This window comes from Mastacembelus armatus, unplaced genomic scaffold (assembly GCF_900324485.2).
Source record: "Mastacembelus armatus unplaced genomic scaffold, fMasArm1.2, whole genome shotgun sequence".
Lineage (NCBI taxonomy): Eukaryota > Metazoa > Chordata > Actinopteri > Synbranchiformes > Mastacembelidae > Mastacembelus > Mastacembelus armatus.
This window is the reverse complement of record NW_022872941.1, coordinates 1,371,569-1,397,918: the sequence shown is the minus strand read 5'-3', so window position 1 is coordinate 1,397,918 and position 26,350 is coordinate 1,371,569. Positions and strand designations below refer to the sequence as shown.

At 40.6% G+C, this 26,350-nt stretch overlaps 1 protein-coding gene across 3 annotated transcripts in view; it reads left to right on the top strand.

Annotated features, from left to right (window-relative positions):
* The window catches only part of rad17 (RAD17 checkpoint clamp loader component), a 34,942-nt gene that overhangs the window by 7,448 nt on the left and 1,144 nt on the right, over positions 1-26,350 (top strand). For 2 of the 3 annotated variants that reach the window (XM_026311618.2, XM_026311636.1), the window contains 13 exons: positions 4,611-4,685; positions 4,943-5,081; positions 5,342-5,478; positions 6,900-6,952; positions 7,092-7,217; positions 7,633-7,702; positions 7,785-7,899; positions 8,048-8,242; positions 12,551-12,651; positions 12,772-12,918; positions 13,321-13,449; positions 14,070-14,190; positions 14,762-14,819. In XM_026311618.2, coding sequence (XP_026167403.1) covers positions 4,611-4,685; positions 4,943-5,081; positions 5,342-5,478; positions 6,900-6,952; positions 7,092-7,217; positions 7,633-7,702; positions 7,785-7,899; positions 8,048-8,242; positions 12,551-12,651; positions 12,772-12,918; positions 13,321-13,449; positions 14,070-14,190; positions 14,762-14,819 — 1,466 coding nt within the window. The remainder of the gene's footprint in view (positions 1-4,610; positions 4,686-4,942; positions 5,082-5,341; positions 5,479-6,899; positions 6,953-7,091; positions 7,218-7,632; positions 7,703-7,784; positions 7,900-8,047; positions 8,243-12,550; positions 12,652-12,771; positions 12,919-13,320; positions 13,450-14,069; positions 14,191-14,761; positions 14,820-26,350) is intronic. The other variant, XM_026311626.2, reaches the window with a different exon arrangement.

Sequence of the window (26,350 nt, the reverse complement as noted above, 5' to 3'; positions counted from 1 at the left end):
TTATTTTCCCCTATTAGTGATGAATAGTATGCAGTTCTGGCTTTACGGAGAGCTTTTTTATATGTTAGTAGACTGTTTTTCCAGGCTAGAAAAATTTCCTCTAAGTTTGTGGAACACCACTTCCTTTCCAGCCTTCGTGATGCATGCTTTAAGGTACGAATATGTAAATTATACCATGGGGCTAGTCTTCTCTGATTCACTAACTCCCCAATCTGACCAGCGATGACATGTTTAGCCGCATGTCGTCGTTCCGTCGCTGGCTGTCTAGGTGGTGTCCAGCAAACGATGTGGGCTTCATAGACAATTGGGCCACTTTCTGGGGAAAACCCGGTCTGATAGCGAGAGATGGCATCCATCCCACTTTGAATGGTGCAGCTCTCATCTCTAGGAATTTGGCCGAGTTTCTTAGCCGACCTAAAGCCTGACAATCCAGGGTGGGGACCGGGATGCAGAGACTCAGTCTAAAACGCTTCTCTGCAGTTTCCTTAGAGCCGCCGCCCCCTTCAAACCACATAGAGACTGTGTCTGCCCCTCGAACATATAAATCAAACAAATCAGAAGTTAACAGAAGAGGAGTTATTCATAAAAACTTAATAAAAATTAAGACCACTCCTCTTATTGAACAGAAAAACAGAACTGTCAAATGTGGATTATTAAATATTAGGTCCCTTTCTTCTAAATCTCTGTTAGTAAATGATTTGATAACTGATCACCAAATTGACCTACTTTATCTTACTGAAACCTGGTTACAGCAGGATGAATATGTCAGTCTGAATGAATCAACCCCCCTCAGTCATAAAAATTATCATGTTCCTCGAAGCACAGGTCGAGGTGGAGGAGTAGCTGCAATCTTCCACTCAAACTTATTATTAAACTTTCATCCTCAGAACAGTTATAACTCATTTGAGAGCCTCACTCTTAGTCTCTCGCATACAAACTGGAAAACACAAAAACCAGTTCTACTTGTCATTTTGTACCGTCCACCTGTTCCTTACTCAGAGTTTTTAACTGAATTCCCTGACTTCCTGTCTGATTTAGTGCTTAGATCAGATAAAGTCATTATAGTGGGAGATTTTAACATTCATGTAGATGTTGAAAATAACAGCCTCAGCATTGCATTTAATTCTATATTAGATTCAATTGGTTTCATTCAAAACGTTAATAAACCCACCCACTGTTTCAATCACACCCTTGATCTTGTTCTGACCTATGGCATCGAAATTGAACATCTAATAATTTTCCCCCCAAATCCTGTTTTGTCAGATCATTCTTTAATAACTTTCGAATTTAAAATGATGGATCATGCAGCGTCTGGAAGAAAATTCCACTACAGCAGATGTTTATCCGACAACGCTGTTAATAAATTTAAGAAAATGATTCCATCTTTATTTGCATCTATGCCAAGTATAAACATAATGGAGGGCAGCTGCCTTAATCCTACTCCCTACCAAATTGATCATGTTGTTGACAGCGCTGTAACCTCACTGCGTGAAACGCTTGATTCTGTAGCCCCTCTGAAAAAGAAGTTAGTGATTCAGAGAAGACTAGCCCCATGGTATAATTTACATGTTCGTACCTTAAAGCAGGCATCACGAAGGCTGGAAAGGAAGTGGCGTTCCACAAACTTAGAGGAAATTTTTCTAGCCTGGAAAAACAGTCTACTAGCATATAAAAAAGCTCTCCGTAAAGCCAGAACTGCATACTATTCATCACTAATAGAGGAAAATAAGAACAATCCCAGGTTTCTTTTCAGCACTGTAGCCAGGCTGACAAAAAGTCACAGCTCCGTTGAGCCCAGTGTTCCCTTAGCTCTCAGCAGTGATGAATTTATGAGTTTCTTTACAAATAAAATCACAACTATTAGAGATAAAATTCAGCAGATGCTTCCTATACCTGCAATAAATGAATCTTTTACTACAGTAGCTCTTGAATCATCTGTAGGACCTCAGTTATGTTTAGACTGCTTCTCTCCTATAGATCTCTCTGAATTTACATCAGTAGTTGCTTCATCGAAATCATCAACGTGTCTCTTGGACCCCATCCCGACTAGACTGCTTAAAGGCACCCTGCCATTAATGAACTCATCTTTATTGGACTTGGTAAATTTATCTCTAGTATCAGGCTACGTACCACAGGCCTTTAAGACTGCAGTAATCAAACCTTTACTCAAAAAGCCTAGTCTTGATCCAGGAGTCTTGGCTAATTATAGACCAATATCCAACCTGCCATTTATTTCTAAAATCCTAGAAAAAGCTGTTGCTAAGCAGCTATCAGACCACTTACACAGGAATGAACTATTTGAAGATTTCCAATCAGGATTTAGAGCACATCATAGTACAGAAACAGCACTGTTGAAAGTTACCAACAATCTTCTCTTAGCCTCAGATAATGGACTTGTTTCGATACTTGTCCTCCTAGACCTTAGTGCAGCATTCGACACCATTGACCACAACATCTTATTACAGAGACTGGAGCATGTGATTGGTATCAGAGGAACAGCGTTAAAGTGGTTCCAATCCTATTTATCGGACAGATTCCAGTTTGTTCATGTCCATGATGAACCTTCCACACGAACAAAAGTTAGTTATGGAGTTCCACAAGGTTCTGTGCTAGGACCGATTCTGTTCACCCTGTACATGCTTCCTTTAGGATATATCATTAGGAAGCACTCTATTAATTACCACTGCTATGCGGATGACACTCAGTTATATCTATCTATTAAACCTGTTAACACAAACCAGTTAACCAGACTTCAAGCCTGTCTAACTGACATAAAGGCTTGGATGACCAGTAACTTTTTACTTTTAAACTCGGAGAAAACAGAAGTCATTATATTTGGGCCTAAAAATCTCAGAAATAACTTTTCTAAAATTATAGCTACTCTAGATGGCATAGCCCTGGCCTCCAGCACTACTGTAAAAAACCTTGGAGTTATTTTTGACCAGGACATGTCCTTTAACTCACACATAAAACAAATTTCTAGAACTGCATTCTTTCACCTGTGCAACATTTCCAAAATTAGGAACATCCTGTCTCAAAATGATGCAGAAAAACTAGTCCATGCGTTTGTTTCCTCAAGGCTAGATTACTGTAACTCATTACTATCTGGATGTCCCAGTATCTCCATAAAAAGCCTCCAGTTAATCCAGAATGCTGCAGCCAGAGTCCTGAGAGGAACTAGCAAGAGAGATCATATTTCTTCTCTTCATTGGTTCCCTGTAAAATATAGAATAGAATTTAAAATCCTTCTCCTCACATACAAATCACTTCATGATCAAGCTCCTTCATACCTTAAAGACCTCATAGTACCATATTATCCCAATAGACCACTTCGCTCTCAGAGTGCAGGTCTACTTGTGGTTCCCAGAATTTCCAAAAGCAGAATGGGAGACAGAGCCTTTAGCTATCAAGCTCCTCTCCTGTGGAACCAGCTCCCAGTCTGGGTTCAGGAGGTAGACACTCTCTGTACTTTTAAGGCTAGACTTAAAACCTTCCTCTTTGACAAAGCATATAGTTAGGGCTGGCTTCAGGCAACCCTGAACCATCCCTTAGTTATGCTGCTATAGGCCTAGACTGCCCGAGGACCATCGGTGCACTGAGCTCCCCTACCCTAACCCCACCCTTCCCCTCGCTTCCCTTCACTTCGCTTCCTCTCCTCTCACCTTACATGTATATTCCACCACTGAATGTCACTAACCTTGTGCGCTCTCTCTCCCCTAGTTTGTGTTCTCTTCTCTCTCCCTGTACCTTCTGCAGGTGTCCCTGGTCCTGGAGCTGTATATCTCTGATGTGTAGTTACTGGCCCCACCAACCTGCAGTGTCTATTTGTTGTTTATTGTTGCTGTTCTTTTCTCTTTGCTCCATCCACTCACCCCAACCGGTCGAGGCAGATGGCCGCCCAAACTGAGCCCGGTTCTGCTGGAGGTTTTTTCTTCTGTTAAAGGGAGTTTTTCCTCTCCACTGTCGCCAAGTGTTTGCTCATAAGGGATTTGTTGGCTTTTTAGTTTTAGTTTTTGTAAAGTGCCTTGAGATGATTTGTATTGTGGTTTGGCACTATACAAATAAAATTGAGTTGAATTGAATTGAATTGAACAGAAACTGTAGACGCCTGGACAAACTGGTGAAAAAGGCCAGTTCTGTGCAAGGCAGGGGCTCTCAGAACTGTGGTGGTGCAGCAGATGTGGACGAAGCTGCTTGCCATAATGAACAATAATAAACACCCCCTTCATGATACACTGACTAAACAGAGTAGCAGCTGCAGTGGGAGGCTCATCTCACTGCCACTCACAGCCATTAGACTTTTCAACAGTAACTTTTGATATTGTACCTAGTGAAATTCCTGTGTAAAGTTAATATAAAAGCTGCTGGACAATCTGAATTTCTCCCATAGGGTGATGATTTTGAATCAGTCAATCTATCTATCTATCAAATGCATTTATGCAGTGACATGAGAAAAAAAAGTCTCCTGCAGCTGATCAGAGGTTTAATTTTTTTTTTCCTCATGTGCTTGCAGATATTGTGAAAAATTGTACCATGTATTATTAACTGTGATAGAAGTCCAAGTCTGAACCTTCTTATTGCTAGTAACGGTTACAATATGTGTTTTCTAGGCTGAGCTAGCTGTCCACAAGAAGAAGATAGAAGAAGTAGAGAGCTGGATGAGACTTCACACAAATTCATCAAAGGTAATTGAATCTTAATTTTGTATTTAATTATTGATTACAGTAACTAAATGTTGACACCAGACTTGTCTTCTTGCATTAGCTTTGAGAGTTTTACCTAACTAACGACTACTACTATCTGAACTTTGCTGTGATTAGTGTCAGTTGCAAAGGGTCTTATCTATGACCCAAGACAGGACAAGAGCTGACTCATGCTGTCTGTGGAGGTCTTTAAGTGAATCTGATAAGTTCAGTTTTAACTAACCTGTTGTCATCTGGAGGGAGGAATATTGCTGCTGACAGGACCATCAGGCTGTGGAAAGACTGCTACAGTCCAGGTTTTATCTCGGGAGCTGGGCCTCAGAATTCAGGAGTGGATCAACCCCACCAACCTGGAGCCATACAGCAGCAGTCAGCATGGTGATTAGAATGCCTTCCTGCATTACCTTGCCTCACATCTGTCAGTGTCACTGTAAAGAAAAGAATTCCAGTAAATTAAAATGACATGGTAAATAAAAAAAAAACAAGGTTTATCAGTGAGGACTTGCTGCTGATGTACTGGATATCTTTATTTTAAAAGGTGATACCTACACTTATCTACATTACCTACACCATCCTGTGTCATTATATGGCCTTCTCTATGCAGTTGATTTGTCTCTTAATTTTATGGTGTTTTTCAGAATGGAGGCTGAACAGCTTGTCATGCAGCTCCCAGTTAGTCCAGTTCCAAGAGTTCCTCCTTAGAGCCAACAAATATAACTGCCTGAGGATGTTAGGTGATGGAGGAACTGCAGACAGGAAGCTTATACTTGTGGAGGTATGTATTATGCCTTCATCAGAAGTTTGTGTTAATCTATTTGCCCTAGTGCATTGCTGTTAAGTACAAAATTGTAACATTGTAAATAACTCAGCTCTGTATTGTTTTTCATGACCATGATCATGTTTTAGCTCAGTGCTCGTCAAAATCTCCCGATTTATTTCACATTTGCAGCTGTAACAATAAATAAAACCTTTGCATAAGAATGTTTGTCCTCACAGTGGGCAGCTTACCAAATGTTGCCACTGCATAATAAACCAAAATGAATATTTTACTATTACAGTAACATTTATTCAACATATCACATATGTAAGAACCTTTTATGCTTTTGTTTGTGGACATTGTGCATGGCAAAACAGGTTTATGCACTGTTTGAGTTTGCTAACAATTAAAGTAAAGCAAGTCTGTATTTCACAGCTCTTAATATGTGAAGGAGGTAATGTTAATAATACATGCTTAGTTTTTGTTGTCGCTTTCCATCTCTGGGACATTTTGAGGATTTTTGGTCTACTTCACTTTGTCAGGCAGGTCCTATTTAAGTGATTTCTTGATTGCGAACAGGTGTGGCAGTAATCAGGACTTGGTGTGGCTAGAGAAATTGAACTCCGGTGTGATAAACCACAGTTAAGTTATGTTTTAACAGGAGGGCCAACACTTTTTCACACCACTGTACATTAAAACGTCTGGCAAGTCAAACAATTATTTGGTTCCCTAGCACCTTTTAAGGAAGCAAGTGAACAGTCAGTTCTTGAAGTTTATTTGTTGGAAGCAAGAAAAATAGGCAGTTGTAAGGATCTGAGTGAGAAGTGCCAGATTGTGATGGCTAAATGACTGCGTGTGGTGCATGTGTGTTATTTATATGGAGAAGAGATGGGATAGAACATCTGGGCATGCTCCCGATGACTTGGTGGCTGGTTTCCTGTCCTGAGCCTGTCCTTCTCCCAGACCTGACTCAAGGCATCTGTAAATTTTTGGACAGTCGGTTGTGGTACTTGAATGCACCAAGACTTAATGTCCCATAGACGCTCAATAGGATTTAGGTCAAGTGAATGTGAGGACCAGTCAATGGCATCAATGCTTGGTATCCATGAGGTTTAACGGTCTCCGTGTCATACTATGATTAAAAGTTCCCTTCCTTTTTTCAGTAGTACTAATAGTAGTAAGTTTTTTTTTTTGTTTTTTTTTTTGAGCAGTTAATAATATAAAAAGAAATTCTACATTGTCTTGGACTCCTACTTTTTTGCTAACAGAACTATTTGGCCTGTATCTTATTTAAAAATACTGCACATAGATGAGAAATTTTCATTGATGATTGCCTGATGAGACAATGAAGAGGACAGACTTGCATATACATACACATTATTGTCCTTCATTAATTTGGTTGCACACCAAGAGTTAACACTTGATCATCATTTCTTCAGGATTTCCCAAACCAGTTTTACATGCAGCCAGGCACCCTACATGAAAACCTAAGGTAAGAACAGATTGGGTTTCAAACTATATTTTCTTCTTTTTTTTCCACCACAGGAAATCAGCAGTTAGTTTTAAGTCACACACTTTAAAAGTAACAACAGAAGTACTCCTGAGATTGTGCTCTGCTGTCTATTTTCCAGGCGCTTTGTGAAGATCAGTCGACATCCTCTGGTCTTTATAGTCTCAGACAGTCTCAGTGGGGACAGCAGCTCACGCTTTCTTTTTCCCAGAGAGATCCAGGAGGAGTTGGACATCAGCAGCATCAGGTTCTGAATAATACAGGATACTGCCTCTTACAGGGATGCCAGACCTTTAAGAATACCCAAAGTAGAGACACCCTATATTACATCGAGTTTATTCCCAACTGTGGTCTTACAAAGGATGATTTTTTTCATGGACAGATTTAATAAAATAATGTTTTACAAATTTTCATTCATGTTGTAAAGCAGAAGGTACTGCAATAAATTGTCAAAAAAAATCAGTAACAGGACAAAGGATCCCTGCTGTCTGCATGAATAAGTTGATATTTTTCATTTGTATCTTAGACATTATTGTAATTAAATGTGGATTAACAGAATATTGAATCATTATTTTCTAACCTTCGTAGATCCTCTTAAAGATTTCATCCAGGAGGGCTGCTGTATTCACCTGAACATAGTTTTTTGTTTTCTCTATTTCCAGTTTTAATCCAGTAGCCCCAACCACAATGATGAAGATCCTGACCCGCATTTCAAGTCTGGAGGGGAGAAAAGTGAGGAGAAGCGTCACTGTTTACTGCACATTTTGGTATGCATTTTTGTGTTTTCAACTCTGTATTTTCCCATAATTTTAAGAAGACCTGTGGGAAGATGGGCACCCCAGACCAGGCAGTGTTGGAGAAGCTATGTTCAGGAAGCTCAGGAGACATTCGCAGTGCAATCAACAGCCTTCAGTTTTCGACCCTCCCAGGTCAGAAGTAAAGCCACATAGCTCACCACAACACATCAAAGTATCAGTCAAGAGGGTAAACATATATATCGTACATAGCTGAAGTTTTGTATTACTCCCTTTTCAGAGAAAAGGAAAGAACTTTTTTTTTCGATTCTTTACTTTCCAGACATGTCATTGCACAAGGGGCTGAGGATGATGAAAAAGGACAGGCTTGTTACTTCACTGGACAAAGATGTTTTCAGAACAAACCAGAGGAAGAGGAAGAAACAGACAAAGGAGCAGAAAGAGGAGCAGGCTATCGGAGGGAAAGATGCCTCTCTGTTCCTGTTCAGAGCACTGGGAAAGATCCTGCACTGCAAACGTGAGTTCCTTTCGTCTTTCTTTCCTTGTAGGATTTCTGTAAATCCATGTAAATCCATGAGTTTTAAAAGGCAACTGGTTTAGGCAAAGGCTTAGGCTAAGGCTAAGGGTGAGGCTTAGGTTAAGGGTAAGGCTAAGGCTGCTAAGGCTTGCCGTGACACTTGGGTATACCTCCTATTCATTCAGAAGGGGAAGAAGACCCCCTCTTGGCCAAACTGGGGGCACTAAAAAATCAGGATGTGCAGGGTTTCCCCTTAATTTTGACCAATGACCCATGTGATCAACGGAATCCCCCTGCCTCGCTTGCCTGCTTCACTAGAAATTTGACCTTGGGTTATGGGTTCCCATTTGTCATGGTACACCATTTCTGCCACCAGGTGGAGCAGTATTTCTGTCATTTGTGTGCCTTTTTTGACATTCACCGTGTTCATTTGGTTACCTTTTTTTCATTTAGGGAGTGGTCCCTTGAGTGGATAAAAGGTTCCCATCTGTCACTGTGACATTCAAACCAACTGCATCCATTTGGGAACCTGGTCCCTGTGGTGTCAGGACTGTTCCCATGTGTAATTTTGACAAAAGGGCACCTTGTTGTTGTTTTGGAATCTTTCGTGACAGAACGTTCCCAAATGTCACAACACTTGGAAAGCTTTTTGACAGCGAGTGGGTGTCCCTTAATATGGAATGTCAGGAGTGAATACAAACAACCTTAATGTAAGCCTTTGGGCACAATGCTCTTTTTATTGCAGTGCATATTTATATGAATTTATCTTATAAATTTTGAAAAGATTAATAAATTGTGACATTTATAATTAGAAATTCAATTCAATTCAATTCAATTCAATTCAATTCAATTTTATTTGTATTGCGCCAAATCACAATACAAATCATCTCAAGGCACTTTACAAAAACTAAAACTAAAAATCCAACAATTCCCTTATGAGCAAGCACTTGGCGACAGTGGAGAGGAAAAACTCCCTTTAACGGAAGAAAAAACCTCCAGCAGAACCAGGCTCAGTTTGGGCGGCCATCTGCCTCAACCGGTTGGGGTGAGTGGATAGAGCAGAGAGAAAAGAACAACAACAATAAACAACAAATAGACACTGCAGGTTGGTGGGACCAGTAACTGCACATCAGCGATATACAGCTCCAGGAACAAGGACACCTGCAGAAGGTACAGAGAGAGAGAGAGCACAAACTAGGGGAGAGAGAGAGCACAAGGTTAGTGACATTCAATGGTGGAATATACATGAGGTGGGAGGAGAGGAAGAGAGGGGAGGGGAAGGGAAAGGGGGGTGGGGGTTGGGGTAGGGGAGCTCAGTGCACCGATGGTCCTCGGGCAGTCTAGGCCTATAGCAGCATAACTAACTAAGGGATGGTTCAGGGTTGCCTGAAGCCAGCCCTAACTATATGCTTTGTCAAAGAGGAAGGTTTTAAGTCTAGCCTTAAAAGTATAGAGAGTGTCTGCCTCCTGAACCCAGGCTGGGAGCTGGTTCCACAGTAGAGGAGCTTGATAGCTAAAGGCTCTGCCTCCCATTCTGCTTTTGGAAACTCTGGGAACCACAAGTAGACCTGCACTCTGAGAGCGAAGTGGTCTATTGGGATAATATGGTACTAAGAGGTCTTTAAGGTATGAAGGAGCTTGATTATGAAGGGATTTGTATGTGAGAAGAAGGATTTTAAATTCATTTTAAATTCTATTCTATATTTTACAGGGAGCCAATGAAGAGAAGCCAATATAGGAGAAATATGATCTCTCTTGCTAGTTCCTCTCAGGACTCTGGCTGCGGCATTCTGGATTAATTGGAGGCTTTTTATGGAGATATTGGGACATCCAGATAGTAATGAGTTACAGTAATCTAGCCTTGAGGTACGAATGCATGGACTAGTTTTTCTGCATCATTTTGAGACAGGGTGTTCCTAATTTTGGAAATGTTGCGCAGGTGAAAGAATGCAGTTCTAGATATTTGTTTTATGTGTGAGTTAAAGGACATGTCCTGGTCAAAAATAACTCCAAGGTTTTTTACAGTAGTGCTGGAGGCCAGGGTTATGCCATCTAGAGTAGCTATAATTTTAAGAAAAGTTGTGTCGGTTGTGCACCAAGTTGCACAACAGACACTGTTCTCCGACACAACGCAAAGTGTGTCCGACAACACCCCCAAAGTGTCGCAATTGTACCAAGTACAGTTTCAGGTGATGCTGCTGTATATACTTTTTTTGGTCTGGTGTGACTCTGGAGTTGGGTGCCTGGTGTGAATTTCACACCTACTGGACTCTGCTCCCTGTGGTGGTCAGATGAATGGAGGGGACAGTCAAGTGGATAAAGGAGGATGATCTGAGGGTACGAGAGGAAATGGCAAAATGGAGGAGGTTGGATAGATATGGAGGGGCAAGGTTATGAATGGTCTTGAATGTTAACAGTAGGATTTTGAATTCAATGCGGATCTTAACCAGGAGTGATGTGGAGAGTGGAGGCGGTTCTGGTGATTATGAGGGCAGCTGATTTTTTTGGACCAGTTAAAGCTTATAAAAGGATTTGTGAGTAAGACCATAGAGGACAGAGTTGCAGTAGTCCAAACGAGAAGTGACAAGGCTGTGAACAAGGATAGCAGTGGCATGCGGATAAGGGAGGGGCGTAGGCGGTTAATGTTATGTAGGTGGAAGTATGGACACCTGGTAATGTTGTTGATGTGCAATATGTCCACTGAGCATATTTCTCCATTCATTTTCCCTATCAAAATTTCCCATTCTAAGGTCATGGCATGTGTCACGCTTTGCACACAAGATGATAACTAGTCTAAACTGATCCAGTCCTACTCTGCTCAGATTAGGCAAAAACATATTAAAAGTTTAGAGCTCTAACCACTCTAGAAATCATCGGCTGGCAATAAGACCAAAATTTCCGTCCAGAGGCTCTCATAACCTAAGACTCTGTTATCATTTTTAGCCTGATTTTCAGAAAAAAAGCCAAATGTCTTCATATTTGCTTGATTTGGGATATGACCTTGTGCAGTGGCTAAGGGGGCCCTCCACTCTTTCTGCGCCACATTTTGGGACACCTTTTGGGGTCCCCAGGTTAGAGGTCATCTGAGTAAGGGGTGATGCCACAAATGGAAAAAAGTTTCCAGAAGTGATACCTCCCAATATTCACACCCTGCACCTCACTCCATGTTCAGAGGAATGACAACCACCCCAAATTTTGGTTACATGGCCTCTGCACCCTTATTTATCACAGGTCATTTTCTTGACTCTGAAATACTTGTATGTAAGGTTTTTCCAGGGCATAAAACCTTACATACCCAAAATCAAGGGAACCTAAGCTGACCTTTTTGACTTTTGTGCCCTTTGGGGTCAAAACAGTGAGCCAGCACCACATGCTCTGCATCATTTCCTCTCCTAACCCAGAAACGCTTGCACTTTTCCTGCTTAATTTGAAAGGATCAGGGACCCTGTTTATGTTTCAACAGGCCCCTTGACACTTAGGGACCCTGGCGACCCCATTCAAAGGATTACCAAATGGACATATATCAAATGTATGAAATGATGTCCCTTTGGGTGTGCTTTATATGGGCAGCCCAATGTTCCCATTTCTCAGCCCTCGAAACACACATTTCCTGTTACACCACCTTTTAGACTTGGATTTATTTGGATTTATGTTGCATGGGGATGGCGTGGCAACAACATATATGAGAATTAGAGCTGTAACGTGCATAGAGAGTAATTGGCTCTGATCTGGCTAAGATTTGCAAAGGGGGTCATTCCAGTGGGGCCAGAAGCATTTGCTGTGAGGAATGTTGTCTAAAATGGCATTTTGTTGTTTTTGGCACCAAACAATCCTCATTTATCAAAAAGAAACACATTTGGACTCAGCTGTAGCCAAAGCCCCCCTTTTGTCTAGATGGGACCCATTTGGTAGGACTGAATGCTGACAAAAAGAGCCCCCTATAAACATCAGGGTGTCCCCCTTGTACAGTTACAAGGGGCCTCAAAACGAAGATTAAAAACAAGACTGTGTATGTGCATACAAGCGAGTGAGGAGCCTTGCACTTGTGTAAACCAACACAGGGACAAATACAGTGAAACAGGGAAAGGGAACCAATGACATGATCAAAAGTTCATGCTTAAAGCTCCAGGGTACGGCTTGTGGTCCTTGCTATTTTACTTGCGAAAGGTCCTTGGCAGTAGCAAGCACCTGATCAAGGAGGAGGATTACTGCTGCACTGTGGCTTTGGTTGAACAAATATGACAATATGACTGCAATGGTAACTGATATGGAGACAAATGGATTGTGTTGGGTGTTTGTCATTGACAGGAGGAAATCATGAGTGTGTTGGCTCTGGTGGTGGTGCTGGATCTTGTCTGCCTTCTCACCTGTGTCATCATGACAGAGAAGAATTATTAGCAGACCCTGAGGTACAAAATACTTTTTTTCCTAGCATAAACAGGTAACAAATAGCTTGTCTTAGCAGCATGTCTGAATGTTCTCTTTTTTTTTTTTTTAAAAGAATTTTGCCTTTTTGCCTTTTTCTTCAGTTGGTTGTTGAGCGTTCACACATGTCTGGAGAATTCTTCAATCTATACCTCCATCAGAACTACCTGAATTTCTTCTCTGACGTGGAGGATGTAGAACGAGCCAGCGAGTATTTGTCTGATGCCGACCTCCTTACTGCTGATTGGACAGTCAGTGTTGCTAAATTGAATGCTTTGATCACTTTATATCAATAGTGTATACCACCAGTTTTCAAGTATTTTGGACCTCTGCAAACCAAGAAGGGTGTGTTTAACAATGTTACCAGGCATTCCGACTGGGAATAAAAGGTACAGGTAACACCCAAGAAGCCCAGTATAAATATATGGGGGTGTAGGCCTTTTATGGTGTGAATTATAATGCCACAGCCGACAACCCTGGAAAAATTCTAGCCCTTTCTCTTGTACTACAGTGGGGAATAAGTAGTAAGTGCTAGGTAGTGACTTGAATATATTTTAGCATTAACATTTATTGTAGCATAACATGGTTAATAGTGGATTGACTGTGAACAGTAATCTGTGCTGTTGTGTAAAGGACCGCACTGCTCTTTCCAGAGTCGCAGCACCATGGAGGATTATGGGTCTTCTGTAGCAACCCGAGGGCTTATTCACTCCAACTCTCAGCATATTTCTGGTGGCTTCAGACCGCTGCACAAACCCAACTGGTTATTAGTCAACAAGAAGGTACAACAAATTGTGGCTGTTACTGTGTCTTTAGCTTAGCTGCGTTTTAAGGTTTAAGCGGTTAAAAACCTGAAAGAAGGTTAGCTTTCTCTGTCATTCTGCTTGTGCTCATAGGTGAGATTTGCAAGCAAGGCAGATATGCTTAAAAAACATTGTTCCCTGGATGGCAAACTGTGTTGTGAGGACACTGTTTCTAAATGTCCTTGAACAAAGATATTTTTTACGTTTTTCACTGTACAAGCTGAGATAAATGTAACACTACATGTTCAACAATCTTAAACTGTGATTAAGCGAAATAGAACAGTGATTGACAAAAATATGTCAAAAAAGAGTAGTAGTATTTCAGCTTGAAGTTTAACAGACACCTCAGAGAGCTATGTGTGTTAAAATGGTATATAGCAGGGGTCTCCAACTCCAGTCCTTGAGGCCCACTCTACTGCTTGTTTTCCAACTGTTTGGATCAGGTGTGTTCAACCAATCAAAAATTGCAAGGGCAGGTATAGTTGGAAAAGAAGCAGGGCCCTTGATGACCACAGTTGGAGACCTCGGCATATATTATGTGACTTTAAATTTAGAAACAGCTGTTAAGTCTGTAATGAGACTGATTATGTTCCTGCCAGCACCGGGAAAATTGCCTGGCTGCCCAGTCTTTGTTCAGGAACTTCTGTCTCACACCAGTGAGCCTGCAGACTGAACTGCTACCATACCTTGCCAAACTCACCAGTCCTATGAGGAACCAAGGTAACACACACACACATATACATAATACTGCATACACTATGATGCACAGTAATCAAGTTGACATACAGTTTTAAAAATTCTTTGAAACCACTATAATCAATTATAAGCCTTGCTGTCACATTCATATCCTGCAGTGTTTCTATTTTTTTATTTAATTCTTGGCTTTGATTTTATATAGATAGATTACATATAGATTGGTCACACTTGATCACAGTATGCTACAAGTATTAACCAATGAACCCCTAAGCAATATATCAAAGCCTATTTTGCCTTAATTTAAATGTACACAGATAATTCTTGTTGAGGTGAGACCTAATATTACTTCATATTAGTTTTGTCAGTTTGTTCTGTTGTTCTGTCAGTAATGTGAAACACTAACTGTACATAGTTTTTGTACAAATGTCCTTTTTGACAGAGAGCAAAGTTTTATTATGATTATTAAATTTTAATTTTTGCAGTGATAACCATAATAAGCAGGACTTTGGAAACTAATCTGAATGAGTGTGCTTGTTGGTAAAATTTTAAAGAGATTTATTAATGTAAGCGTTCTGTGCTACATTGTACCCCCCAGCTCAGATAACTTTTATCCAGGACGTGGGTCAGATGTCACTGAGAAGGTTCCCCAGCAGGTACCACACATTATTTCTCGTCATAATGCAATTCAAAAGCAAGATCATTTAAATCCAACAGCAATAGTGTGTGTGCGTTTGTGTCTTTTGACAAAATAAGCGGTTCGGGTGCGGACCCAGAAGCCGCCCCATACGGACCCAGACCTACAGCCAAAACAGGTTATGATTTGAAACCTAACGGGGTGCTTCTATTTCCACTGGCGCAGTTTTTGTAGACTTTATGGTAGTGGAAACGCACAGAACAATTGCATGCAAGTTGAGCCATCCCACGTGATACCACTCAGCCAATCAAGTCTGTGCATCCCAGGCTGTAAACATTACAACTCTACAGTGTAAACAGAGCTAGAGGCAAGTTACACATGAAGAGATGGTACAAAGAAAAAGAAGAAAGGCTATACATGTGGAAAACAAAGGGACAGAAACAGGCGAGTGAGATGGAGAAAGAGAGAGAACTTAGTTAATCAGAGAACATTATACATATCTACAGCCATACATATATATTCAGTTGTATGTTACATGACAATAAATATTTTCAAAAAGTTTTTGAATTTTACTGAATTCATTTGATTTGAAGGTCAGGTATTGATTACATGCAGATGTTGATAAAACTACTAGGCTACTTAAATACATATCACACTAACTAGTTACACATTATGATCTTCCGGACCTTTGCTTCAAGACATTTTCTCTAACTGGACCTCTTTAAATTTTAGTTGACTACCCCTGCTCTAGGTGATGGGTTGAGCTAAGCTTGAAGCAAGGTACTATACATAACTGTTAAAAGGGCTGAGGACGAGCTGTCAACTGATGACTGGCAGTCAAAGCCTAAATGCTATGGAGTTTGATTGCAGATTGTACCCCGGTGCAGATGAGACCTTTGTCGGGAATGGGAAGGGAGGTGTGCTTGGTCTGAAAGAACACAGCAGACAGATTTGAAATGCTGCTGTTATAGCTGTAACGCTGAAAATCTTTGGACACTGTAACAGTAACTTTTTGTCTGCATCCTGCATCTATTTGTAAAATTCAGGGCTTAAAACTCATAGTTCTATTTCATCCTTCCTGTCTGCCAGAGGGAAGTGCTGAAAGCACTGAATGTTCCCTCTGCTGTGTGATTATACTAAAAAAGTCACTTGTGACCCCGGATGACACCAGAATGTATCACTTCTTGGGTGTCATCCAGAGTCACAGGTGACTTTTCTTATATAATGGCTGTGTACCTCCTTTCTTCTTGCATGTCATTCACACTACATTTCATATGATTTAGCAAACAAAGCACTAAGTTGCTGTTGCTGGAAACCCTGTGACCATGTCAGCTGGAGAGTCTTTGAAATTTTGACCTCCAAGGGCTGCAACGGTTTGTACCCGAGAGCTAATGTGAGATACGTATGAGTTGTTTTTGACTTTTGTGTTTCACCTCAGCTGGTTTAGATGGCGTGTGCGTCCTCTTCCCCCAGCTTACAGTGCTAAAGGTATTAGCTGACTTTTCAATGAGTTTATGCTAAACTTAGTGAGCCTGCTGGTGACGGCAGCGTTTGTGCCCCCAACCCCAGCTTTCGTGGTAGGTGTAGCATTATTTCGCTGCAGTTGAAATGCACCTTAGTTGTTTTTTGTTTGTTTGATTCTGTTTTTTTGGTTTTTGATTTTTCTGTGAAAATTTGAAGTGCCAGTAAAGCCTGATACATACTTCACGACAAGCAAGAAATTTCGTTTTCTCAGGACATTTCGTACTCGAGAAACATAACTGCTAAACTCCTGGGAGTTTCCTCGCGCGCTAAACATTGTGGGAATCTGACAGACATGGCGGATAAGATATTTGATATTGCTATGTTTTACGACAGATGCGCTTCTCTGTACACAACATATCCTCTGTACACAAATTATTTGCCATTTGTCTCTCTTCATATGTCTTACAAGATTTGTTAGAAAGATTTTCATACTTCCTCACTGCCTCTGGCAGCTGTTCATCAAAACTATCCATTGCTATGACAACCACCAGCTGAAAAAGCGGGAAGATATTTCTGCTTTCCGCATTAACCACACCCACTTCAAATTACTGACTAATCACACAATAGTTCTCGGACACCACCTGCGAAAAAAGTTCTGCCCAGACGATGTGGCAAGAACAACTTGCGAGAACTCCCAAACCTGGGCTACAAGAAAAAAAATGATGTCATTTTTTTTCTCACAGCCCTGGGAGAGACAACAAATCTGTCACTACTCGTGGAGTATGTATCAGGCTTAATAAGTCTCGGCTGGTGGTGGCAGCATTCGCGCTCCCCACTCTCAGCTTTTGGAATTTGGATTTTTCACTAGGGTGTCACACTCAAACAACGTGGAAATGCATTGCGCTGACCAGACAGCGTGATGGCTGAATCCATCATGCGCATGTCTCCGGATTACTTGTACCTAGACATTCCGCAGCAGGCTGAGTCCGCCCTGGAGACCGCCTTCTTTAGGCGCGGGTGGGATTCTACTGTTTTTGCTGTTCACCCTTCCAAAGAATATCTGAGGGTAGGATGGAACATGAGGTTGACAGATGGATTGGTGCAGCAGTTCCCTCAACAGCAGCAATGCGGTCGAGGAAAAGATCTCAGATACAAGCAGCTGAAATGAGCTTTCTTCGCAGAGTGGCCGGGTTCTCCCTTAGAGATAAGTTGAGGAACTCGGAGTAGAGCCTCTGCTTCTCTACGTCAAGAGGAGCCAGCTGAGGTGGCTTGGGCATCTGTTCCGGATGCCACCTGGACCTCGTTTTTCCAGGCATGTGCCACCGGGAAGAGGCCCTGGGGAAGACCCAGGATATGCTGGAGGGACTATGTCTCTCAGCTGGCCTAGGAATGCCTCAATTTCCCCTGGGAAGAGTTGGAGTAAGTCACCAGGGAGAAGGAGTCTGGGCATACCTGCTTAGGCTACTGCCCCTGTGACCCGTGGCCCTAGATAAGCAGAAAAATGATGGACCTAGTTCAGTAGTGATTTACTATTTCTACCTTCAGCCTTTGTTTGGATAGTCCTGATTTTAACATGGTTTCATGTCACTTTCGTGTTGGGTTAGACCTGGGTTAGTCCTAGTTGCTGAAAGCAATCACACTCTTGTTCTCTTCACTATTTATTAGTGGGAGAGCTGATAGAGCTCGTTAATAAAGAGCATTTATTATTGTACCCTTTTCTTTGGTTGCTAGCTCCTTCCAGATGCTTTGGGATAGAAACTTTGTTCAAACTTTAAAACATGCATCTTCCAGTGGATATTTCTGCTATTATTTTTTTTCTTCTTAACTTTTATACTTCTTATTTTCAACTTTTCTATAATGGTTTTCTATGGGGAAAACTTCATGAAATTTTCCCCTTTATTTGAGCTTCCTGAATTGTCATACTTTGGGCTAGAAATGTCATTTAAACTTTTCAACGTTTCCATTGGTGTGTATTGCAGAATCCAATTGGCTTTTCCTCTTCAGCTTTTTTCAACTTTTTTGTCTGCTTTCTTCTCTTTTGTCAACTTTCAGCCCTCATAACCAAATTATATATGAAAGTGGTAAAGAGGTTTTGTCTTCTTTCAGGTAATGCTGTTCTCATTTTGATAGGCCCTACGGTTTCTCCACCAGGTGGGCAAAACCACAGAGTGACTGCTCAATCTCTCATTCACTTCCATTATAAAAGAGGTCCAGGAGTTCTGGTGAAAAACACAAATGAAGGCTGTTTCTAACTCGCCAGCAATACTTCATTTTTTGGAATATCTTCACAAAAAGTGGATCAGTCTCTTTGCTGATGCCTGCTGGCTCTTTTAGAGAAGGAATTATTTTGATAGGTCTTATAGTTTCTCTTTAGTCCTCTGTTTTGTGAGGTGAAGTTTTTTCAGCTTCTCCTGTACTGTGCCTGCTTAACTTCAATCTGGACAAATTGTGCATGGTGTTGTTGTACAAGATGTTAGGAATTTAGCTAGACAAAGAATGATTATTTTGTGAGGAAACTGGGTAGGGCGCACGTCTGTCGCACTGAATACTCGGGTTCAATCCCGGCTGAGATTACATTTTTAAATTTTTGAGATGAGCTATAATCTCACATGTATTGCAAGTGGCAATAACAGCATGCTTACAGCAATCACATGAATTTTCCTCAGGAAATGTACATTCTAGATCTTATATTTTCTGGTTTTTGTCCGTTAACTCCTTCTACACGCTTACAGGTAGAAACATGCTTCCAACTCAAAAATGTTAGGCAAGTGTGCTATTACTTTTTATGCTGATATGAATTACAATTTATTTTATATTAATATTTTTTTGAGTGGCGTTCTATGGGAGTGTGCACAAAAATGTGGTCCTACAGTGATGAAACTTTATACAGAGATAGTACATAGGAATATGATTCACCTATCATACAGTGACCTTCACAGCCCCACCATGTGGTCAGTTATTACATTGTTTGTGTTTTGTGTCATAACTTCTTACCCGTAGGTGCTAGAAGAGGTTCTTTAGATGTTTCTGAAACTTTTTCTAATTGGGAACGCCCACCTACATCTGACTAGACTTTCCACCATGTTGAATGTTTTGTGAAACACTTTTTCCTGTCCCTTTTCTGCATAGTTCATGCAGACTTCTTACAAATTGGCACTTGGATGACCCTGAAAACAGTGGTACTACCCACTCTCCAAAATTCCTTACTGTTGCTTTGTTATTGGCCGTTTAATATTTAGTGGGTGTGTCTGTAGAATTCCAATGCCATAACTCCTAAATGCATTGACCCATGCATCTCAAATAAAGTAGGTAGTTGCAGTTACCATTCTCTGCAATCCTGTAGAGCATCATGGAGATTCACCACTAGGGGCACTTTAAGCAGCAAGTTTATATATATATATATATATATATATATATATATATATATATATATATATATCTCATAAACTATAATGAGCACAGTTGTGAAATCTGGTACACAGCTAACTTGGGCTGATGTGCTAAACATACTAATAAATTACAGCTCTCAATACCCCATGTTGGTATTCATGGATCTACAACTGTTGAATGTAATGCTAGGCTTACAAACGGTGTTGCCACTGATACTCCCAGTGAGTGTGTGTAACCAATCCTGAAGCCTGATACTATAGTGCCACCTGCTGGAGAGTTCAAAGAAATTATTTGGCAGTCTTTAAAATAGTGACTTCAGCATTAACTGAACATAAAGACACGAAACTTGGTATACAGCTATGTCATGATGAAGTGCTTTAAATACTATGAAATGATCCCTGCAGTGCCATCATGTGGGCATGTAGAAGATTGCAGTTCTTTTAAAAATTTTTATGTATTTGGTGTTTGATGAACTTAAACATGCTCCAACATCTGAAGTGATCAATAATTTATTGCAAGTGGCAATAACAGTGCTGTCAGCAATCACACACATTTTCTACAGCAAATGCACATTCTAGTTTACAGCCATTTTAGACCTTTAGGTCCATTCCCATTTACTGATTCTGTGCAAACACGTCTCTAGTTATTCTAATCTAAACTATATGTAATCAATCCAGTGAACTAGTACAAATACTGCAAATAATAAATAGTGTGAGCACTCATTTGAAACTGCATTGTGAAAAACACATTTTCAGATTTTTTTTTTTTTTTTTTTAAGTACTTTGAATATGTAAGTATTTTTAAAGCACATACAGTACTTCAACTCAAGTAATATTTTGACTGAGCAACTTTTAAGGGGAGCTGTTTGACTTGGCTCTACTGGAGGCACTGTAGGTTCTGAGCCGTTAGCACAGGCTGAACTTAAAGTGGTGTCTTTTAAGGCTGCCCATCATGCCTAAGATGGAGCCCAGATGACTTGGGTGTTACAGTTTGGACAAACACAGCTTTCTTACTGAAGGTAGCCTATGAGACTTGCACAGTGTGATCCATACAGGCCAAGCCAGAGTTGTCCAGTAAGGACACTGATAGCATATATTGCAGCTACAACAAATATAAGAGGGTCAGAGGTGACTTTTTTGGTATAATTACTTGAACTGCGCCTGCGTGAAGGGAATGTTCAGTCCTTTCAGCACCGCCCTCTTGCGGTCTTTCAGGATTCATAGAACCACAGTTACATGAGTAACTCTTTTTTGCTCAAACTGCTGAAGCCAGACAACATAAACATTTGAAATTGTACTGTACTGTAGCATCATGTTGTTCTCTGTCTACGAGTTATCCTGTAAGACTGGACTGATGTATGTGCTAGACTTACTGGCGGCTCTGCTCCTCCTGCCTGTTGTCTGTACTGCAAACCTAGGGTTCAAATTTACACTGTGGCTGTTGACTGGGGAGGAGGTTTTGCAAACCATATTGACTAAATATTTATTTAAATAAACACATAAAGGACATACTTATATGCAGTATATCTTTTTTTATAACACTGGCACAAGGAGCACACTGGCATGCAATCTTATAGACAGATGGGTGTGTGAAAATTTCATGCCTTTTCATAATCTCTGCTAACAGGTGTTCTATCTACTGAATACACTGCCACAGTCCCTCTAACAATTTCAGCTTAATTTGACACCACATACACACAATGAATAGCATAGGAGTGCAATATGTTATCAAAACCACATACTTCTATCACACAAAAAACACATCTTGCATCATGGCAATCAGTAATGTTTTATGACTTACAAGCATTTAAGTTAGTGACATGAACAACTGCACAGGGTTTCTGCACACCAAAATCTTAAGGTAATAAGCTGCAACCAAGGGTGTTTAAGCAATAATTAAGAAAATTAAGGTTGACTACATATATTAGAATGCTACTCTGAACCTGGACGATACAGTGTCTTTCCCAAAACTTTTAAAAGTGAGAATTGATCAAAATGAAGCCGCTTGGTGCCAAGCCAAAGCATCACAGAATTACAAAGAATAATGGTGGCACCCCAGGAGCTTATGTAGTATCATCAAACATACAGCTCAGTAACAGGTTTCAACCACTGCCCGATCTAAATTCTAATGAGCAAGAAATGTCTCTATAGCAGCTCTCCTCCCCCAGGTCATTTCTAAAAACACCACAGAGTCAAACAGGTGATCCTGCATGTGTGAGCAGTAGACACCAGAAAGGGAGAATCAGAAGTTTAAAACAGGACTTCTCTCCAAATTATTGTAGAAACTTGCTAAACTGAAAATGATGTCATTTATCAGTGGACCTCTCCAAAACATTGGAGGATGGATGTGGATGGAGGAGGATTAATAAATTCAGTTGACTGTTTGCACTGAACACATGGGTATTCAAGGCCTGTGAGATAAGAGGAGTGCACTTCATTGATAACTTCAACCTGTTTTGTCAATGACACGACCTGTTCAAGGGAAAGGACCCACACCTGAGCAGATTTGGTGTGAGGCGACTAACAGGTAACCTCCTCCACTCTAAGGCACCAGACTGGGTTTCGACAGTTGTCTGAACAGCCAAGAGGTCCTCTGAGAGAAGAGAGGAGTGAAGAACGCACTCATACTTTACTAGCCAAGGACCCCTCACCAGCCAAGGATACCCCTGCAGCAGAACTTCCATTGGTGTCCCTACCACTGCCCTGGGCCCCCCCAGCTATGTCCACACCCTCTGCAGACTCCTCATTGTCCATTCCATCCCCAGCTTCACCAATGGGTTTCCAAAGCATTTGGAAATCTTGGTGAAATCTGGATAGGCATCTCTGGTACTGCCCTTAAATGGTTTATGTCCTATCCTGAAGATAGGAAGTACTTTGTTGAAATTGCTAACTATGACTCAGACCAAATGGTCTTGACATGTGGGGTCCACCAGGGGTCCATATTGGGACCCCTTTTGTTCAATCTTTACATTTCCTTTAGGCCAGTTAATATGCTGCAATAATATGTCCAACCATAACTTTGTGTGACGCTCAGATTTACATTCACTCACAGCAGGTGAATATGGACCAGTCGATTCACTGTGTCAATGCATTGGACAGATCACTGTGTGGATGCAAAACAACTTTCTCCAGTTAACCAGAGACAAGACTGAAGTAATCATCTTTGGACCACAGAAACAAAGAGAAAGTGTCAGCAGTCACCTCAAGTCTCTTTCTCTGAAATCTAAAAATCAGGTTAGAAATGTAGGGGTAATCATGGACTCAGACTTGAATTTTAACAGCCACATTGAATCAATTATATCTCAAAAACTTTGCCAGAATCAAAGGGTCTAAACCAGACTTGGAGAGACTGATCTATGCATTGATCATATATGTATTTATTAATAGCCTGCTCACAGGGCTCTCAAAACAAGATGTGAGGCAGCTGCAGTACATTCAGAGATTGTACCCTGCACAGATTCAAGACACCCTGTGCCAGGTCAGTAAAGCAGCCCCAACACATAACTGGGCCTCCTCCATGTTTCACAGGAGGTACAGTGATCTTATAGCCTTTACCTTTAACATGCTTGTCTATCGTTTTCTTTCTAATCTCCTGAGACAACTCTCTCCTTACCTTTCTGTGGTCCATGTTCAGTGTGGTACATACCATGATAGCAAACACCTCATTGACTACTTTTCACCCTTTAAATAGACAGACTGACTGATTACAAGTTTGAAGACCCCTGTGATGCTAATTACAGGACACGCTTTAGTTTAGCATGTCCCTATGCTCAAATTATTTTCAATCATTTCTAGATACCATAATTTTTTTCCAGGCCAGTTTCAGTGTTTGTTTTTTTTCCAATGCTTTTGTTGAACCACAATACAAAAGCAATGTCTGATTTTCATTAGTTAATTTTCAGTACATTTTTATTTATTACTTTTCAGTTCCAAGTTATTTCAGTGAGCATTGTGGGTTTTTCTTTCTTTAATGAAAGGTTACCAACAATTTTTGTCCATGTGTGTATGTGGTACAGATCCAAGGGCATTTGGTGCATCTAAGAAAACCACATGCAAGTCTCTTTTTTTTTCTCTCCCCCTCTCTCTCTTTGCTGACTGAATTTGATGCCAGATCATGCTTATTTGCTCCAAGCATCCAAAAACCTGGGATTCCAGCTCTTTTTTACTGAGGTGCCTATAAATGTATTACTGTCTAGGTAACTTGACAGCCTTTGTGCCACTACACTAAAGAAAATCTTACCTTGACTGCCTACCTGCCCTATCTCAACAGAGTCTTTCTCCTTAGGGAAAAGTATCTGTCCTGCTCGCCTCCATGGCTTAGCAATCAGCTTATTGTGTCCTTCACTGAGACAGCATTGACAAGAGTCACCAATGACCTCCAAATGAGTTTAGGTTCTGACTCTCCTTCAGTGTTCAATGCTTCTTTTAGATCTCTGCATACCTCGTTGGTTTAGCACTTTCCTGTTTCACAGGAATCAGTGCATCCGATTTAATGACAAACTATCCACAGTCTCAGTTTTACTCTTTTGCTTACTGTAAAGCTCTGTTCTTGGGCCATTAATCTTCTCCTTATACAAAACTTTCTTCTCTTAAATGGAGAAAAGAATTCCTGTTCTGTGAATGTTAAACATTGACATGGCTACTGTAACAACACACAAACTCCAACTGTCAAGAATTATTGATAGGTAATTTTTCATCAGTCACTTAAGTTCAAGTACAACACATCAAGACAGTCAATAAGTCTGTTTTTAACCAGCTTCAAATCACCTCCAGATTAAAAACATTCTTAAGTAAGGTTGACGTTTCATCCAGGCTAGAATACTGCATCATTTTGTTTTCTGGACTGCCGAAATCCCAATATAGTGGCCTCTAGATGGTCCAGAATGCTATTGCCAGGTTACTAGCCGATACCCATAATTTCACTCACATCTCTCCCACCTGATTACCAATTCATTTAAGGGCTGACTTTAAATCACTGTTAACTTGCAAAACCATGGTCTCACCCCTTCATATCTCTCTGATCTCCTCTTGCCTTATCAACCCCCTTTGCCCTACCTGCTAAGCTTTTGGTTGTCCTCACAGTTATCTATTTCTATATCTATAAGTGTGCTTTTTCATGCCGCACCCTAATGCTTTGGAATGCTCTGACTTTAGACATTGAATCCACTCACAGCATTTCTGTCTAAGAGCAGATTTTAGACATATCTTTTCCTGTGCCTATGATTAGAGTAAGTAGTCTGTATTTACTTGACTGTACTGGTCTGATTTTATATAATTTTATTTTAATTTTATATCCTTTTATTCTTATTTTAGACATGTCTTAATTATAAATTGTATTGTTAAATGGGTTTGTGTTGAAACCTTTTGTAAAACCACCTTAAATAAAGGTAACTGAATTAAAATTGAATGACTTTTAAAAGCAAGAGTAGAGCACTAGAGTGTGGCTTTGGACCCAATAGTGGTATGTATCCCTACCAATAACCTGGAGAATGGAGGACTAGGACTTTGTCATTCTCTTGCAGGTGGTGGTCTATAGGTTGCAATCTGGTGGGTGCCATATCATTGCAGTAAGGTGGCTGGACACAGCCAAACCCATAGTACAGAGAGATTGTTGTATGTGCTACAGTAAGCAGCTGTTTCTGTTGAGGTTGGAGAAAGCAGATCTAACTGGACTCATCACCATTCTGTCCTGGACTGACCAGCGACCCTGCCAGTACTCCTGCTTTGTGGCTCTTTCATTGTTTCTTTCATTGTTTCATAGTGCTTTCATAGAGATTCAATCCCTGAGACCTGTTGGCACCTGGGAGATCCTAGTTACAACCAGACTTTTGTTAGTGGTTAAAGAGGTAATTAAGTTAATTATATATCTACCAGAGTACTTGACAGCACAACTCTTGATAATATAAGAATGGTGTTTTTTCAGTCAGCAGTAATACCATTTTACAGTTCTTGAGCAATGTATTTTTCTTTTTTCTTGAGTGCACAACTGACTGTTTTCCTGTTGAGTCATCTTCTTTGAGACAATAGCTACAAACACACACAAAGCTTCTAGAGAGCGAAATGACACTAGAGAGAGATCTAGATTTTGAGTGGCTTCTGTCAGTTTGTGATGTTGGCACATTTGTTGGTTTAGTGTCCTAGACTGTTGGACTTTGGTTGTTAAAGGCACTTTCTTGGGTTTTTTGTTTTCTTTTTTTTTTTTCATATTTGGTGCAAATTATTCAGCTACTCTATCATTAATTTATTAATTTCAGCCACAGCTAAATTGGCTATCTGGCCACTGGCTACCTGTGCGATGTGGAACCCGAGCAGGAGTGTGAAGTTCTTTTGAAAGCATGGCTGAGGGTGGAGCACATCTATTACAGTATGGTGGTCAACACAGCAGCTTTCTGCCTATTGTGCACGAGGGAGGATGCTATGCACAGTAGAGTATGATCGAGACCTGGAAGTAACGCTGTAAATATAAATTCTGATAAATAATGTGTTTTTGTGGGTTGATTGGTTGTCAGTTTTGAGTACTCTTCATTAATTACCCAGCTCTAGGTTATGGTTGTTGCTGACAAACAAGAGATAAATTCCCTTAAGGCAACTCAAAAGTAAAATCCTTTTTAACATGGTGTGTTTCAGATTGGAATTCTAAAAATAAAAAAACATGGCCATCTGAAACAACAAGGTCCAATAATTTATTGCATTGGAA